The sequence below is a fragment of the Seriola aureovittata genome, chromosome 13 (genome assembly GCF_021018895.1).
Source record: "Seriola aureovittata isolate HTS-2021-v1 ecotype China chromosome 13, ASM2101889v1, whole genome shotgun sequence".
Taxonomy (NCBI): Eukaryota; Metazoa; Chordata; class Actinopteri; order Carangiformes; family Carangidae; genus Seriola; species Seriola aureovittata.
In genome coordinates, this window is record NC_079376.1 from 5,556,446 (window position 1) to 5,573,282 (window position 16,837).

Genomic DNA, 16,837 nt, shown 5'->3' on the forward strand with positions numbered 1-16,837 from the left:
GCTGAGTGTCGGCGTTGACATGGCAACCGGAGAGGAGATAAGATAATCACAGAGCTGCTGCTGCTGCTGGAGTCTATTGAACGTGCGGGTCAGGAGGTCCACGCATGAAGACGAGAAAAACACAAAGGCAGACGCTCACCTGTCAACGAGCAGAGGCTGTGAATGTTTACTACGTCTTCTTCTCAGTGCTACAAGTTTTTTCAAGCTGTATATATAAATAAAATGCGGATAGCAGGCGAAATTATCACACCAAAGCTTTTACTCGTTTCTGTTGCTGTTGAGGATACATTTGCCGCAATTTAAAAAGAAATCTGTCAAAGAATCCTGAATCTGAGTTTTGGTTTTCTGAAGGTAGTTCATTGGAGTGGCTTTTTTCTTGCTTTTAGTAGAGATGATCGTCAGGACGACAGGAGATGAGGAGAAAACTGTGGAAAATGTGAAATATCCCGTCAAACGCCATCTGTCCAAAGTAGCTACTGTCACCCCACCAACTAAAGATGCCACTGAATACATCAGTTGACCGACCAACCAACCAACCAACCGACCAATCGACCAACCGACCAATCGACCAACCGACCAACCGACCAATCGACCAACCAACCCACCCACCCACTGAACGACCGACCGACCAACCAACCAACCAACCCACCGACACACCTTATCAGTAGAAGTGTTGTGAGTTGCAGAGTAGAGCTACAACCACAGCCACTCACTTTCGGTACCGGGTACTTCTTTTTCCACTGCACTCCCTCAATGCGGCATCATTACTATAGCAACGCACAAAGCTATCCTGACGTCATCTTCAACGTGACACACACATAAACGATGGAGGGTATCAAAGTGAAACCCAACAGAGAAACACTTGTTGTTTGGCGTCTTGGCTGATCATGTCCAGAACGTCCCATCACGGACAACAATGTCTCCTGAACCTCGGCAGAAAACTACTTTTATTCACAACTTTTACCAGATGGAAAACCAGAAGAGGCAAGTTGAGTCAAGCTGGTACCATGCAGTGGAAAGGGTCTATTTGATTAATAATATCTGTATGGGTAAGTCTATTTACAGTAGCAGTACTTGCAGTTATCAGAGTAGAGATAGCAGTATTAATAGCAGCAGTAGTACTAGCTGTAGCTGTAGCAGTGTTGTTATATAACTGTATAAATAAACTGCTACAACATGGCTCTCCCAGGTTTTCTCTAGCTTCTCTGATCCAACCTCATTTGTTATTTATGAAGCGTTTTCTAGATGTCAGTATCACACTGTGTCTATATTGATGTGTGTGTGTGTGTGTGTGGGTGGGAGGTGTTTACTGTACAGATTGCTCCCAATTTCAAAGTGTGATTTGGTGACTGAGAGGTTGTTACATTCTACATTCCTGCTCTCCTACGTGCACAAACACACGCCAAGAACACACACACACACGCCGAGATACACAAACACAAACACAAACACAAACACAAACACACACACACACACACACACACACACACACACAGTCATTATTATTCATGAACTTCTGTTTGTTAGCCAAAGCAGCGTGGTGGAGAGTGAAGGAAATATCAACTATTTATACAAAACCTTGAGGGCCATGTTTGGTTTGTTTCTGCCAAATGAACCTGAGAGGATAACATGGCGGAGTGACAATCCTCTCACAGCTGAATGATGATGATACCTCCGCCAAGCGTGATGGGTAACAGCAGGGCTGCGGTCAGCTCGCTGACCCCGTTAAGTAATCCCTGCCTTACTTTATTTATTTATTTCTGGGGTTTTTTGTCATTTTTATGACCAGAAAATGTGAAATGTTGTTTTCTCAGGATTTGTCAGTAAGTTTGTGAAGTCTCAGTGTGGGCTGATGTGTGGATGTGTTTTCAATCAGCTTCCTACTGATTAAACTGATATAAGCAAATATACTCCAGTACTATAGTTTAGTAAAATTTTTGATGTACTCGTTCTTTACTTGAATATTTCTCATTCATGCTACTTTTTACTTCTGCTCCACCACATTTATTTCACAGCTATAGTTTAGTTTAGTTTTCATTTGATCATTTTCTGCAAGAAAATAGTCATGCAGTTTCCTACAGACCAAGGTGACATCTTGAAGAAGTCAGAAACAGCAGATATATGACATATTTGCCTAAAAGCTTTAATGATTCTAAATGTCAGGCTGCAGTACCTCAGGGCTCCAGGTGGAGGAGCTGTCTGTGGCGTCATTTCTGTCGCGATCCACGGCCTTCTCTGTGTCCTCGCTGCCGTCCGCGGCCTGCCGGTTCATACTGGGGGCGGGACTGTCCATGGTGCCCGACGCCTCGACCCCGGTGGGTTTGTCCAGAGAGAGAGCGGACGCCCTCTCGCGTTCCTCTAGTGCCGCAGAGAGCGGGTCCTGGAAACCCTGCCGGCTCTGAGCCTCCGTTTCTGCAGGAGGAAGGCAACAGTGTAGGAAAGTCAGCATTAGGCCTCCTGGCGGCTGGTCTTAAATCTGTGTGTGTAAGGACAGTGAGTCTGTGAGCAAGGAAGTAATCTCCACTTCTTGTCCGCTCTGCTGTCTTGGTGGACGTTACATGCAGTTTGTGAGGAAGCCTGATCCTCTTATAATGAGGATGGTCCTATATTCAGGCCAATACGGTACCTCCTCTGCATGTGCGGTGCATTTGGTGTGCGCTATGAGCCTCATTGTAAGCGTCAATGCTACGCAACATGGCTGGTGTGTTTCACTTTAACGGCCTGATAACTTACAGTTAATTAAATTAATTACATGTAATGAACGGTAGGTAATTACAAAATTTCGGTTGATTTCTGGTTTTAGAGTAATGGTGTGTTCAAATGTACAAAATTGCACACAACGTGTAACGTGTCAACAGAAGCAAGTTTGCGCTAGGTGGAGGGGAAATAAGGCGAAGGCTTGTCTGTGCAAGATCAAACATTTGTATTTATTGCATCTTATAAAATACTTCATAAAGGTGCAAGTACCCGTAGTCAGTGAGAATGTTGCTAGCTATCTGAAGCTAATGCCTGTGCAGTCCAGTGCGACAATTCAGAGGCACATTCATGCAAACAACGGCAGAAATTTCCCAATGTCTGAGCAAGCCTCAAGACTGGATGTAAAAATAACTGACAGAACAAAACTAATTGTGGCTTTGCTTCAAACCAACAGGTCACTTACAGAGACAGTAAAGATGATAAATACATCACTCTTACCATCTCAACGTCTCCTTTGGTAAATTATCTAATTTAGTCTCAGGGAATCGAAAAGAAGCTTCCTAAACCTTGTTTAGCGCTGCTGTGTGTTAACAGAGGAGATATTGTGTAATCTGTCAAACCGTGGCCTTTTCCTGAGACAGAAAGACTCGGAGAACAGGCCGTACCTCAGACCAATCAATAGCAATTATCTCCAATTCACTGTCATTAAGGTGGTTCTGACTGTTACATCAATGGCTGCATAGAGGGTTCACCATAGCAACAAGCTGAGGTGAGTCACCAGCCCGTGCGTGTGTGTGTGTGTGTGTGTGTGTCTGTGTTACCTTGTACATTTGTGGGTTATGTCACTGCACTGATCACATATTGGTTAAAGACAATAAATAAATACCAGTTGAGACAGAGTGACCCAGACCAAACAATGTCACCACCCACCAACAGCCAGATGCGCATTTAACAAGACTATGTTTAAACCTAGTATATAGCTGGACCGTGTGTCACTGGGTCGTGTATGGCCTCCTCCTCATGAGGACGTATGTTGGATACGATCATACACAACAAAACAAAAGGTTAAAAGCTATATTTTCTTTCTACTAGGTGAACCACCAAGGCGCCCCGGTTAATTGTTAATTTAATAGCAGCCAGAAGCCGTGAACACAACATTGACATACAATCACCTTTTAAATTGATATGGCTATAATACTGTATATGGTCAGTGTTGCAGCCTGTAAGTGAGTTAACCAACAGCCTATAGAGGACACCAAAGTTTTCATCTTGCTATTCCTCCTGTGTAACTTTATATTGGTTCGACTTGAGGTTTCTGTAAAGGTTTGTGCTAATCTGCTACTCTTTTTATTTATCAACATTTATACAGTACATGTAAAAGTGTGTGGGACTTTGGTTTGATTTGTTTGGTGGGAAAATCACTAATAGTGAAAGTGTCACATGATTCAAGCTCAGCTGATAATAAAATTTTAGGGACCACTTTACTTAAACTTTTGGCAAAGTGCATTTCATACTGAACTACATAAATTCCATAACTTACTCCTCCTCTTTGGGTTGTTCTTAAAAACACACAACTGGTGTACAAACATGTGTCCTAATTAATGCTGCTGCCTGTCCACACTCACCCAGCCACAGCACTCCAGTCATGCTGAGCCTCCCTGAGCTCTTTACAGCCTCTAATCTGCAGTAAAGATGCTATTTGGAGCTTTTTGGCTCATTGACACTGGGATGGATTAGAGCAGGATCTTGCTGGTTTTCTGTTTGATGGAATTTCGAGTCTCTAGTTTGAAAGCAGTAAAATGGTGAAACCTACAGCTCTACCTAATCCCTCTCATGTAGCATAAGTAAAATAAAGTGTTTTATGATGGGGGCTTCTTTGGAGAAGGGCATCAATGGGCTTCTTCAACTCGGGCCCCCAGAGTCTTGGATTGCCTTTGGGTATATGTCATCATATCACCCAGTTGTACTGTAGTGTGTTAAATAAACATTTTGGTTCAACACCACACCTTCACAGTCTGATGGCTCGGTGCTGCCCTCCTCCTGGTCTGACAGTCGGGTGAACTTGTGGCGGCGACCCAATGGCAGCTGAGTCTGCTGGGACTGCGGTTCACCTCCGCTCGCCACTGCAGTGCGAAAGCTCTGTGAACGTGATACAGAGATCTCGAACTGCTTCAGGATCTCGTCCTCGCTGTCGGAGGAGCTGATGCCATCATCGTCATCGTCGCCGTAGCTGTTCACTGGGGGGAGATAAACACAGGGAAACACAGGGGTTGACAAACAGGAAAAGCTGGGAGTTGGGAGATCAGGAGTAAAAGGAAAGAGAGGAGAGGAAATCCAGGAGGAAGGAAACACTTGAGTGAGTTTTTAACAGGCTGACTCAAGTACTTTTGGCCTCAATTACAGATTAAAAACATTTGTTCATCACTACGCAGACGACACAACTCTATTTTTCTCTAGTGCTCCAGCACTGCAACAGTTTAAATTGTTTAAACAAAACGCCTGAAGGAAATGACAGCTTCCAAATTAAATTAAGACGATCGAAATAATAGTTATTGGGGCTGAATCTAACAGAATACATTTTAAAGTTGGTTCTCCTAAATATGTTCAATCAGGGGCAACATATTTTCCCACACAAAAGTTTAACATCTTGAACTTTCTGAAGCAACAAATTGATTCACGCTATGATTTAAAAGTCAAAATAGATGGTGCATCATGTGCATACCTTCCTAATCATATAATAATACAAAAATATAATGGTTAATGGGCTTTTCCTGCTGAATCCTAATTTTTGAGCTAAGACTACAAATAAAAAGTTTCAGCAACACTGGAACTGAAATACTGGACACATCAAACCGTACCCAGGGTACCCAATACCCAGAGCTGAAAAAAAGTAGCCTACTCCCAACTGTGTTTATTAGGTAAAAAAAGTTAAATCTGTCTAATCTGTTTTTTTAATTACAGTTAATGTTCTCCTAATAAAATGCTAGAATTGAGCATCAGACTAAAAATAAGAACATAAAGACAGTAGTACACAGTCTGGTGGTGCTGGGGGAGGATTTCCCACAGTCTGTCTACCTGAAAGCTTGTTTCATTAATGCACTATGACTGATCTATAAATCATTGGTAAATTATTTATTAACCATCAATAAAAGCAGTAATTACATCTTAACAACCCTTAAATGTTGCCTTATTGGAAAGTGGTACCAAGAGTATTTTTATTCTCTCAGCAGCAGACTGGGTTCCACCAGCTCTCAGGTACAGTATATTAAAGCCATTCTTTGCTGAGGGGGAGTAAGATTATTGCTCTTTTATGAGACATAAATGCTCATAAAATGAGAGAGGACATATAAACTCAAACACTCACTCTCTCTTTCAGTCAGTTCCTGATGAAAAACACAGATCCTGTTAGCGTTAAAAGGGTTGGAGGGTCACTCCACTCGCATCATAATGTGACCATAATTGGATAGCAACAGCTGAATGAGTGACGCAGTGGTGGGGCGATCAGTCCACCCACCACCGCCACCTTTTTTGCTAAAGTGCAGGTCATCATCCCTACCTGAGTGATCGCCATGGTTACCTACAGAACAGGAAGCTACTCTGAGTGGGCGAGTGACGACTGATTGGTCTGTTAACTTCTGTCTTGTAAAGCTATTCACAGGCGGAAGCTCTCAGAGCGAAGTAATGTGGCTCAGTGATTATGTGCAAATGTAACACACGCACACACACAAATACATACATACATGTACAGATGCACAAGGTCTTTTTCTTATTTAAAAGTAGCCAAATTATCATAAAAAAGAGAGACACTTGGGTTGCCTTATGTCCCACCATGACAGAAAAAACATGTTCACAGTACAAGTAGTTTTCCATCAAGAATACTGACACAAGTTTCAAGAAGTTTAAGTTTTATCTCATTTATATGAAATGTGCTCCAAAATCTAGTCATGTACTCCGTATGGAGTTAAAGTATTCTCAGTAAAATGTCTATAAATAAATGTGACTACTTTCTGAACAACAGCGCACTCAGAATATTATTCAGTGAGGTATAAATGAAGAAAAAGGGAAGAGAAAACTTAAAAAAACTGGCACCAGAATTGACCCTTTGACGATCTTCTGTTGTAAAACTGCACTTTGAAAACAGACAACAGTCAACATACATTCTAGTCAGTCTGTGTACATAGACCTCTCCCTGAAATAAACATCATGGAAAGATAAACAACAAATAGCTGTTTGGGCGTTTGGAAAAAGAATTGCTGTACTAAAAAGGCAAAAAAACTGTTTCTTTTCTTTTTTTTCTCAGTTCTCATGTATAAACCTGTTGAACTCACAGGCTGGTGCATACATTAGCTGCATTTCCACTGGTCTTTATTTACTATAACTACTATTTACACTTCTGTCCTTAAGTGAAAAACACCGCTTATTGCTTGCACTGCAAATACTGGAACTTTTATTAACTACAAAGCTCATCCCCACTTTCTATGTCTGTTCGTCTGCAATCGTCTTTAACCTTGTACATTATGGTGAAAAGCATAACGTGTTAATAGGGACTCACTGAAAAGTGAAATATCCTTGCAGTGGTTCTTTAGTGCAAGTAAAATGGAAAAACAAATCTTTCAAGCCCAACCCTGAAGGTTTAATCAAATTAAATGTACTAAAGTAAACAGGTGAGTGAGTTAGACAATCCTTTCAGAAATCCTGACTACTGAATTTCCTAATCTTTCAGATAAAGCAAAGAAAATGAGGGGTCATCAACCTAAAACTTCAACATAGTGTTAGTGAATGTTTTGTCCTCATGTGTCACACTTTGTTTAAAGAAAGCCAAATTAATTGAAAGTGACAAATCAGCTTTTCACTGATCTTTGTACAAAAAAAAAAACTACATAGCACATAGTTCGTCTGTATTTGTGGTTGAAAACGTAAGAGCCCCTACCTCGTCCTGTGACTCTCCAGAGGATTTTGAGTTGTCAGTGTTATGGAGAGACTCCAAACAGGATGTGCTGTTTGTTCAGGAAACCAACTGGAAATACCAGAGACTCCACCTGCTGCAGGTGAGGAACCAACAAACCAGCTCAGTGTTTGCTCAGCGTTTGACTCACAGTCTCCACCTGGATTTATACTTCCTGCTGGTGGGAATCTGATGTTTTAGATGTAATCTAAAACTCTGTGAGGTTTTCTGAGTGTGATTTCAGGTTTAAAGAAAAAAAAAGAAAGAAAAACAACTATCACAGAGCTGAAACTTGGATCTTTGAGTTACAGTGACTCACAGGTGCTGAGCCAGAATTAAATCAGTGTGCAGGATTTACCCTCTTCAGCCCACATGGAGGAAGCTCTCAGTAAAACAGTGTTTTATTACCATGACTGCCAAAGCTTTTTCTGTAGGGCTCAACAGTGACGTGAAACTCCAGTCAAAATGTTAAATTCTGCATTTTGGGAAATGTAGTTCTTCGCTTTCTTGTTGAAAGAGGAGAAGATTGAAACTACTCTCACAGAAACTGAACCTTAAAATGAGGCGTCAGGACTTCTGTAACTTTGTGATGTCACAACAAAACAGTCATCGCCCTCAGCCATGCCCCAAGCCCCGCCCACCTGGACCCACCATCCACGTGGCTCTCGATTTTCAGGCAAACATGAAGTACAATATTGTTTTTGCAGTTTAAAAAGGTTTCAGAATTGGAGACTTTCCTGCATCACAACCTGCATGGCCAGTACAGGAGGTCCAATCATCTAAAAGTTTGCTAACATATGGCTAAAACCCTGACTCCGTGTCAGCCACAAAAAGCTTTGATGTTCGCAAAATCACCCTTGGACAGATGAAAAAAATACCGGTATGGTCCTTTAACTTATCATTTATTTAACCTTAAAAACCTTTGCTCCAGATGTTTGCATTGTTTGACAAGTGGGAGGAAAAGAAAGAGTTTCACTGGATGATAAAGCGACAAACCGAGTGTCCAGTTCTCTTTTTCTCTCTGAATGTACTTTTTTCTTTCTGCTGAATTTTTCTTCAAGGTTTTACAGTAAATATTTTTTATTGTCAGCTGTTGCAGAGCTTTGTTGCAGTGTGTGGCTGACTCACTTGACTCTTTCTCTCATGCATACAAACTCGCCCACAGAAACCTACTGTACAAATACAAACTCACCCACGTTCTCTCTCTGTTCCTGTAGCGTTAATTGGACTCGTGGTGGAGACGCACACATTCTTTTTCATTTTATATAATAATTAAGCTTGACTAGAAAGCAACACTGCTCACTGCTATGTCTCATATGTAGTTTAATAGTTTCTTTTTGAGAGTTAGATGAGATGATTGGTATCTCTGTGTGTTAATTACAGATCTGGAGTCAGCACATGGTTAGCCTAGCTTAGCATAAAGACTGGAAACTGGGAAACATTTAGCCCGTGCATCCTGCTTGTTTAACCTGAGTGTAAACAGAAGCATAAAAACAAGGTTTTAGGGAGAGTTTTAACATGGAGCTATTTCTTAGCAAGAAGCCTCCAGTAAACTCCACCTGCTCATGAAGACCATGTGCTGTGGAACAAAAGCTCCAGAACAGTTATTAAATAAACCTTGAGGTGAGTCAACTACTGAGTGGAAGTTAAAGAAAAAGAAGAACAAAATTTGACCAGCTACAACTCAATGGCAACTGGGCAAATTCCCTCTGCTGATGAAAATCATGTGATATGACCAAAAGCTCCCGAACAACTACTAAAACTCATCGCAGTGAAGTTGCCAAGTTTGGTACCATCATTCCTGTAAAGAGACCAAAAGCCTGAGCTCACGGAGAAATACTCATATGACCAAAAAGACCAAGACACTAACTGTTGTAGGAAGTGAAAACCTAACTGTGGTCTTTGCTGTTGGTCACACACTTTGACCTGCAGCCTACATGTTGACAGACAAGATTTATAATTCACACGGCCACTAGAGGTCCTTGTCTGTCAAAGTAGAGAGATCATACATGTTCTCTGTATGTGGGTCACTCACCGAGGCCCTGGCGGGCTCCCAGTCGTCCTTTCTTCCGGCGGCCATGTTGCTCCAGACAGGGCAGTCCGCCGACACGTGAGAAACACAGCTTCTTGTTGATGAAGAGGAAGAGGACGGCCAACGCCACGATGAAGACGCCTACTGCCGACAGGAAGCCGATGGCCTCTGGGGTGACTGGAAGGAGGAGGGAGAGGGAGAGGGGACACACAATGACACACTGATCAGACCACACAAACAGACAGCCTGGATACACACACACACGCACACACACAGTACGCATGGTACATGTGATACACACACAGACAGAATGAGTGACACTTTAGTATGTGAGTTACCCTCAGTGCCTTGATCAAGAGCAGAGTATATATATATAATAATAGCTGGTGTGCAGCTGATGGAAAAAAGACAGCTCCCCCAGTCAGTTTTTGGGGTTGAACCAGCAGCTCAGTGTCTTGCTCAAGAGCACCTGATGGGTAGTTTTATTAAGCAGAAACTTTTCCTCCTGTCGTTTGGTTATTGTTCACAAGATATTCCTCATTTTTTCCTGTATTTCCCGTACTCATTTGAATTTGCATTGCCCTCAACTGACCCTTCGAAAAGCCCCGCCCCCTCCTTACTTACTGTTGCTATGCTTGTAAAACATTCCATTCTAGATTCCTTTCTCCACATATGGAGTTTATGGTAACCGCGGCAACAGCAACGAGACGTTAAGATTGCCGGCTAAATGTGTCCAGCTGAATGGTTTTCAGAACAAGTACACGTGATAGCTACACACATGACATCATGCTAAAAGAGGCTAAAGCTACACGCTCCGTGGTCAGTTCAGCGTCTTCACCAGGACTGGGATTCTCCAGCAAGCAGAGCTTCAATGTAAAATATGGAGAAATGTGATAGGCATCTAAAATCACAGCTTCAGTGCGACTACATTGACTTTCCTATTTGGGCAGTGAGTCCAAGTTTTTTTTTTGCATTTGTCAGGTTTTCTTTGTGTTGGTCAGTTTTTGAGTTTGGCCATCACGGTAGATGGACAAATGTTTTTGGGGTGGGGATTCTGTGTCTTCTATTGGACTGAAACAAAAAGGATTTTCATCATTTATTTCTAAATTGAATTGTTTATATAAATAGCTGTGGTGATTAGTACAGAGGAGATTGGCAAGCATTCCTCCATTACAAATTCTTTGCATAAAAATATCAGAGAACTTTCGAAGAATATAAATAAATGTAATGGAAAAGATGAATGAAAAGAAAGAAAGAAAGAAAGAAAGAAAGAAGAAGAGATTTAAAAAAAAAAAAGAGGCAGAAAAATAGAAAGAAAGAAGTGAGGAAACAGAACCAAAGGCAGAATGGAAAAGGAGAGAAACTGTGGTAGAGATAAACGATGAGCTGTAAGGTGATACGAGGCATACTCTGCTCTCAATGAGGCGTCTGAGACTCCTTCAGTGCAGATGAATAGAAATGCATAACAGGGGGTCGCCGTATCCCGTTTCCACGGCAACATTTTAGCGAGCAGAGAAGTGAATCAATGGGAGCAAATGGAGATGAGTACGCATCCTGCTGAGAGCCGACGCCAAAGACAGCGTAGGTGAGTGTGTGTGTGTGTAATAGTATTATGTGTTATTTGTTTCATAACCTTTTGTTTTGTCACGCTGATGATACTCTCTCTCTCTCTGTTATTATTAGGAATCTAAACTCCAACCACTTTGCAGATGTATCTTATTAATCTGCATCCAAAACATCCTCTCAGATCACCAAGCAACAGTGTGTGTGTGTGTGTGTGTGTGTGTGTGTGTGCGTGTGTTAATAAAATGTAATATTAGCTGCTGCTTTCTTTTAAAACTTGATTACGCGTATTAAAATGTATTTGGTCCATTCAGTGTTACACAAAGGTTTTGTGACAAAAAAATCTAAATCCAGTTTTAGAAAAACAATATCAGTTCAGTTATTGATGACGTTAGCTGTTCAGGAATGTAAACATGTCTGCCTCCACATTACAATGAATTCATCGTATTCATCCAGAAGTGATGAATTTAGCAACATTAGCTCGCTACAGCAAATGAATGGAGCAGAAGAGAAAACGTATTCATCAACGGCAGGAAACACAACATGCAAAAGAACATGACCTGCAAGTCGCATGGAAATGAGTTATAAAGATATATTCCAACAACAGTTTCTGGGGGACATTAGAAAGTAATGAACCCCTGTGACATGCCATACTATATGTATGCCATGGTGTTTGTGACTCATGAAGTCAACTACCCATCCAACAATACAAAAGTCTTTTCAGCTTTTCTCTGATTCTGATCGCATTATTCAGGTTAGAGCCGACCTGGTCTACACAAAATGTAATGTATTGATTTTGTGTACATGGACACAGTGAATACGCAAAAACTGAAAATCATTTAACATCACCACCAAACACCATCTGCAAACTCAAACCCCCTCTACCTACATTGTGATGGGAAAATTTGTCTTTTTTAAAGCGGACAGGAGACGCCGCTGCGGTTAGCACTTCTCCTGCAGACGACTCACTTTCTGTTCAGCTGCTGTTCACTCCCACAGAGAGAGAGAGATGTCTGGAAATGTTAACACATGACAGGTGCAGCAAGGGAACACTTCTGCACTGGTTATAACCCTGTCCAAGTTTCACTTTAAAAAAACACCTCCACCTACTCTGTCCTCACATTCACATTTATGACGACAGCGAAAGAGAAGATGCTCCTACTGCAACTCACAAACAGACCTGGAGGACATGATTATCTGTGTTGCCGATGTTTTTTCAATCAGTTTTTATCCAAACTACCTGAAGGACACTTTGGTCCAGAGTGAAATACCCTTACAACTATTGGACTGATTGCCATGAATTGTGGTACAAAGGTTCATGGTCCACAGAGGATGCATTCATCAACTGAATTTGCTCATCCAAAGATCATCCAAGCAGCAACCTGCAGACCTGAAAATGTGTCGAAAACTGCAGTTCATCAAATGACCACTCGAGGCTGACTCCAAAAGCGATTCAGTTCCCATAGACTCTCATGTGGTCTCTATAGTTAATTTCCTCCTTCATGAAGGACTGTACATGGGGTGAATTTTTATATAACTCCCCTGTTTAAATTTTATTAAGGCTGAAAGTTTTGCATAATTGAGGCCGTGGCCACTTTGAGTGACAGGTGGGTGAGCTTATTTTCACCACAAACAAAGTATCAGCTCCAAACATGCCCCACCTCTTTGCCCAGAGTTGCCTCTCAGGCACTGCCAAGATGGCAACGGTGGAGCAGCTCACTCTGAGCCTCAAAAATGCTCTTCAGAAACATGTGGGTGACGTAGGGAGGCTACGTCCATCTTTATTTACACTCAATGGCAGCAACTCTCTACTAACACTTCTGAAACTACAATGAACATATTTCTGTCGGCCTCTGAAATTACAAATGGGAGTATCAGATTTACTGTATTTTATAGCACAAGCTCATCATAGACTGTGGAAGAGGTTCTTTATCTATCCCGATACACTGAAAATCAGCATGTTACACTCACATGTTAAATTTGTACCTGGACAGACTTTTTTTTCTTTTACTAAACTGTACCTGATGCTACTTGGCATTAGGATCTGACTGGATTGACATTAGGCTGTGAATGTGACACAAATAAATCCCCTAATGAAGTGAACACAGTGCAACAGTTATTGTTTTGACGGTGTGTTTGGGTGCAGCAGTAAAGTGGAGTTTCCCTCTCAGCTGCTCTGACAGTCAGACACTGAGCTCAGTGTTGGAGACTCAGAGCCTCCTACTGTCTACATCCAGATGGACAGGAAGAAACCCTGGGTCAAAGTCTGGCCTCACACCTGCTGCACACACACTCATTCAAAATGCAGAGATTCACCTCCAACACACACACATCATTATACACTCACTAAACTTTTATAAGGGATACAACTACTGATTATCTACAGTATAAATCGATCTGTTGATCGATTAATTGAGTCCGAGGTGACATCTTCAGGTTGCATGTGTTTGATTTTAGAAATACTGAGGTCTTGATGACTCAAGTGCCGCCCCTGCATCCTCTAGTCTGTATAATACTGATGAGACAACAAAAACATGACCCTGTAAGTAACATTAGGTCACTACTGTAGGTAGTAAACACAGGTCGAGGATACTTTTATTGTTTCCCAAGGGAGAAAGTTGCCTCGGATTAAGGAAACTGCTGCATAAAAAACCAAATGTCACAATAAAACACATTAGATAAGAACATACACTAAGAGCTGAGATAAAAATAAAAAAAAAAATCTGGCAAATTTATCACCACTTTCTTTAAACTACAAGCGTTCTGAGCATACAGGACATAAATTTAAAGCAAACAAACACATCTCTATTTACATGCCGTGCGTCTGAGGAGCCGCCCATACACACAGGGACAAATGAATGTCTGTAACGACTGCTTACACAAGGCGACCCTGTACCTCCTCCCAGAATTCAATAGCACATACAACAGTGCTTAATCCTCTCTTTACACCTTTTTTTATCATGTTTTTTTGAAAAACATGAAAAACAGCCTCAACCCTCCAAACTCTTTGTATACTGAGTCTCAGCTGCAGTACATCCTCATACACAAGACTTAAACATGTGGAGGAAGGATGTGTGTTTCCAGTGAATATTTGTAACAAACAGAGGAAGATTCCTCATGTTTTTGGTGACGATCTGACCTTTCCATAATGACTGCAGATGATGGTGATGATGTTTCAGTCCATTCCTGACAGGAATGATGAGTTTGTTTTAAAGTACTTCTCCAGACATGTTTTAAACGTCTGCTATAATTAAGATTTTATTTAAAATGGTTTTCCCCACATAAAAAGTGAAGAATAAAATCGAAAACAGGGGCTGGAAGCTCATCAACTTCCTCATTGAGAAATTCTGGATCAGGCCTCGTGCCCTGCCCGCCACCATCTGCTGGCTCCAGGTGGACAGGTGAAAGAGCAGAGAGTATCAAGATGGTCAGAGGAGGAAACATCAGAGAGACTCAGCCACATGTTTGAGCCTCAGTCAGACCCAGACTCAGATGAGGAGTCTAGCAGAATCAGAGACTAGCAGAACGGTTAGCACAGTTAGCATCTTTTATTTGATTATGCTGTTTGTTAGCTTGTAACTGGCAGTGGCTGAAGCAGTGTTAATGATTGTGCTAATGCTAACTCTCTCTCTCTGTACTGACAAGGTTTCAGGTTTATTTTGCCCCGCCCCCCCCCGTCCCCTCTAGTTGACAGGATTGGTTCCTTAGGTTTGTGATGTATGAAACCATGGCTGTCTGAATCTGCTTCATTTGTTCACTGCAGTTCAAGGTGGAAACACTCAGTCACAGAGTTGACTGATATGTCTTGTACGATATAAAAAACAGCATGGGCATGTTAACAAGGTTAAACACTTGATTCTCTAAATTTGTTAAGAAATTCCACAAAAAAATGAAACAAAGAATAATAAAATTCACAGAAATTTCAGAAAAGTTTGGGTTTTTTTACCTTTAATTTGTTCAGATTTGTCATATGACAATATTCCCATCAGAACAGGTTAGACGTGATAAATCTAAAATAATCTCTGTGGAAGGTGAATTCCATCACTGCAATGTGCTGAATATAAAATATAATGAATTAATGTACAAACAAGGATTAGGGAGGCGGTGAGACCCAGAAGTCAATGAGAGGCATCAGATCAGGCTAATGAAGTGGAAAGACTGGAACCAATGGCAATAAAAATTTCACTATCACTAATCTGTGACAGACACGGTTGTGAAAGCTTGTTTGTGTGTGTGTGTGTGAATACTAAATCTTTATCCCCTGATTACTATGCAGCTGCTGACTTTTCCAACCCGGCTTTGAAGTGAGGAGCTCCAGAGGAGAGAGAGAAGAGAGCACTTTGATGTGAGCATTAGATTAGGATGAATAAAAAAAGAAAAAAGAAAAAGAAGAAGAAGAAGAGGAAGCGGTGGAGGCGAAGGCCACGTTGTTACCGCTCATTAATGAGAGATACGAGAGATCCTGAAGAGGACGAACGCACCGCTTTGTAGTTTTTTCTTTCTTCTTTTTTAGCGATGAATAAAAGGAGCGCCGGCTGTCTCTCCCAGTTCGTCGTAAGGTCACTCATTAATGTGGGTAATTACTTTCAGGGCTCTGTATGTGTGTTCTGGCCCTTTTCCTATAGATTATTACTGTAACACAGCTGACTGCTGCGATCACAGTCTTGGTAAAATGAACTCCAGGAGGATTAATTCCTCTGTACTATACAAGACTGGATGTGATGCTATATTTGAAATGTGTTTTTTCTCTAATCTCTATCCTCACTGAACCAGGCGGTTTTACCTCCCACAGAAAAGTCTGGTCTCACGTCCTGTGGGAGGGAAAAACAAAGCTTTTCCAAAACAATGACGTACTTCACGCCTGTTCAGACAGGGTCAGAGATTAGTCATTAAATCGATTAGTTGAATGACAGAAAATTCATAAGCAACTACATTAAAAATTGATGAATCATCTTGAGTCATTGTTATTGGAAAAAAAAATGCACAAATTCGTGAATTCCAGCTTCTCAAACGCAAAGATCTGATGTTTTTGTTCGTCATACATGACTGTAAACTTAATGTTTTGGAGAAACCAAGGCTGTGTCCACACGATTACGTTTTAGTTTTAAAATGCTTCTCTTTTGCTCCTGGAGTGTTTGAGCGCCTACAACAGAAACTTTCTGAAACGCTGCTGGATCCGTTTTAGTTTGAAAACTCTGGGGTTGTGGGAGAAAACAGAAACTGCAGAGTCGACAATCAGCTTCCTGTTTACACCGGCTAGCACATGCCCAGTGTACGTGAATGGTCATGTGTATATGCACTTTAAGGTGTGTTGGTGTGAACGGGTCACACAAGTAATCAGCTAATCAAGAATCAAATAATCCTAGTTGTCGCTCTACCATCCTGTTCACCTGGTGTTTTGTGTGTTAACGTGCTCAAATTAGCAATAAATACATAGCAGACCAAGGCTCATCAGTTTTGCAGATATTGGGTCATAAAGCGAAGTATTGGACAACTTGAAAGTTTGACCTGATGATGGCGCAAGATTAAAAGTCAGAGGGTCACCAAAGTTTTTACAAGTCATCCTGAGGGACACACAAATTAATGTCCAATTTCTTGAC

General features: G+C 41.4%; 1 protein-coding gene across 2 annotated transcripts in view; it reads right to left on the reverse strand.

The window, feature by feature from the left end:
- syt16 (synaptotagmin XVI) overlaps positions 1-16,837 on the reverse strand; it is a 33,597-nt gene that overhangs the window by 8,900 nt on the left and 7,860 nt on the right. The window contains exons 2-4 of one of the 2 annotated variants that reach the window (XM_056394331.1): positions 9,678-9,851; positions 4,704-4,934; positions 2,174-2,412 (exon numbers count right to left, since the gene is read on the reverse strand). In XM_056394331.1, coding sequence (XP_056250306.1) covers positions 2,174-2,412; positions 4,704-4,934; positions 9,678-9,851 — 644 coding nt within the window. Of the gene's footprint in view, positions 1-2,173; positions 2,413-4,703; positions 4,935-9,677; positions 9,921-16,837 lie in introns of both variants that reach the window. The other variant, XM_056394330.1, reaches the window with a different exon arrangement.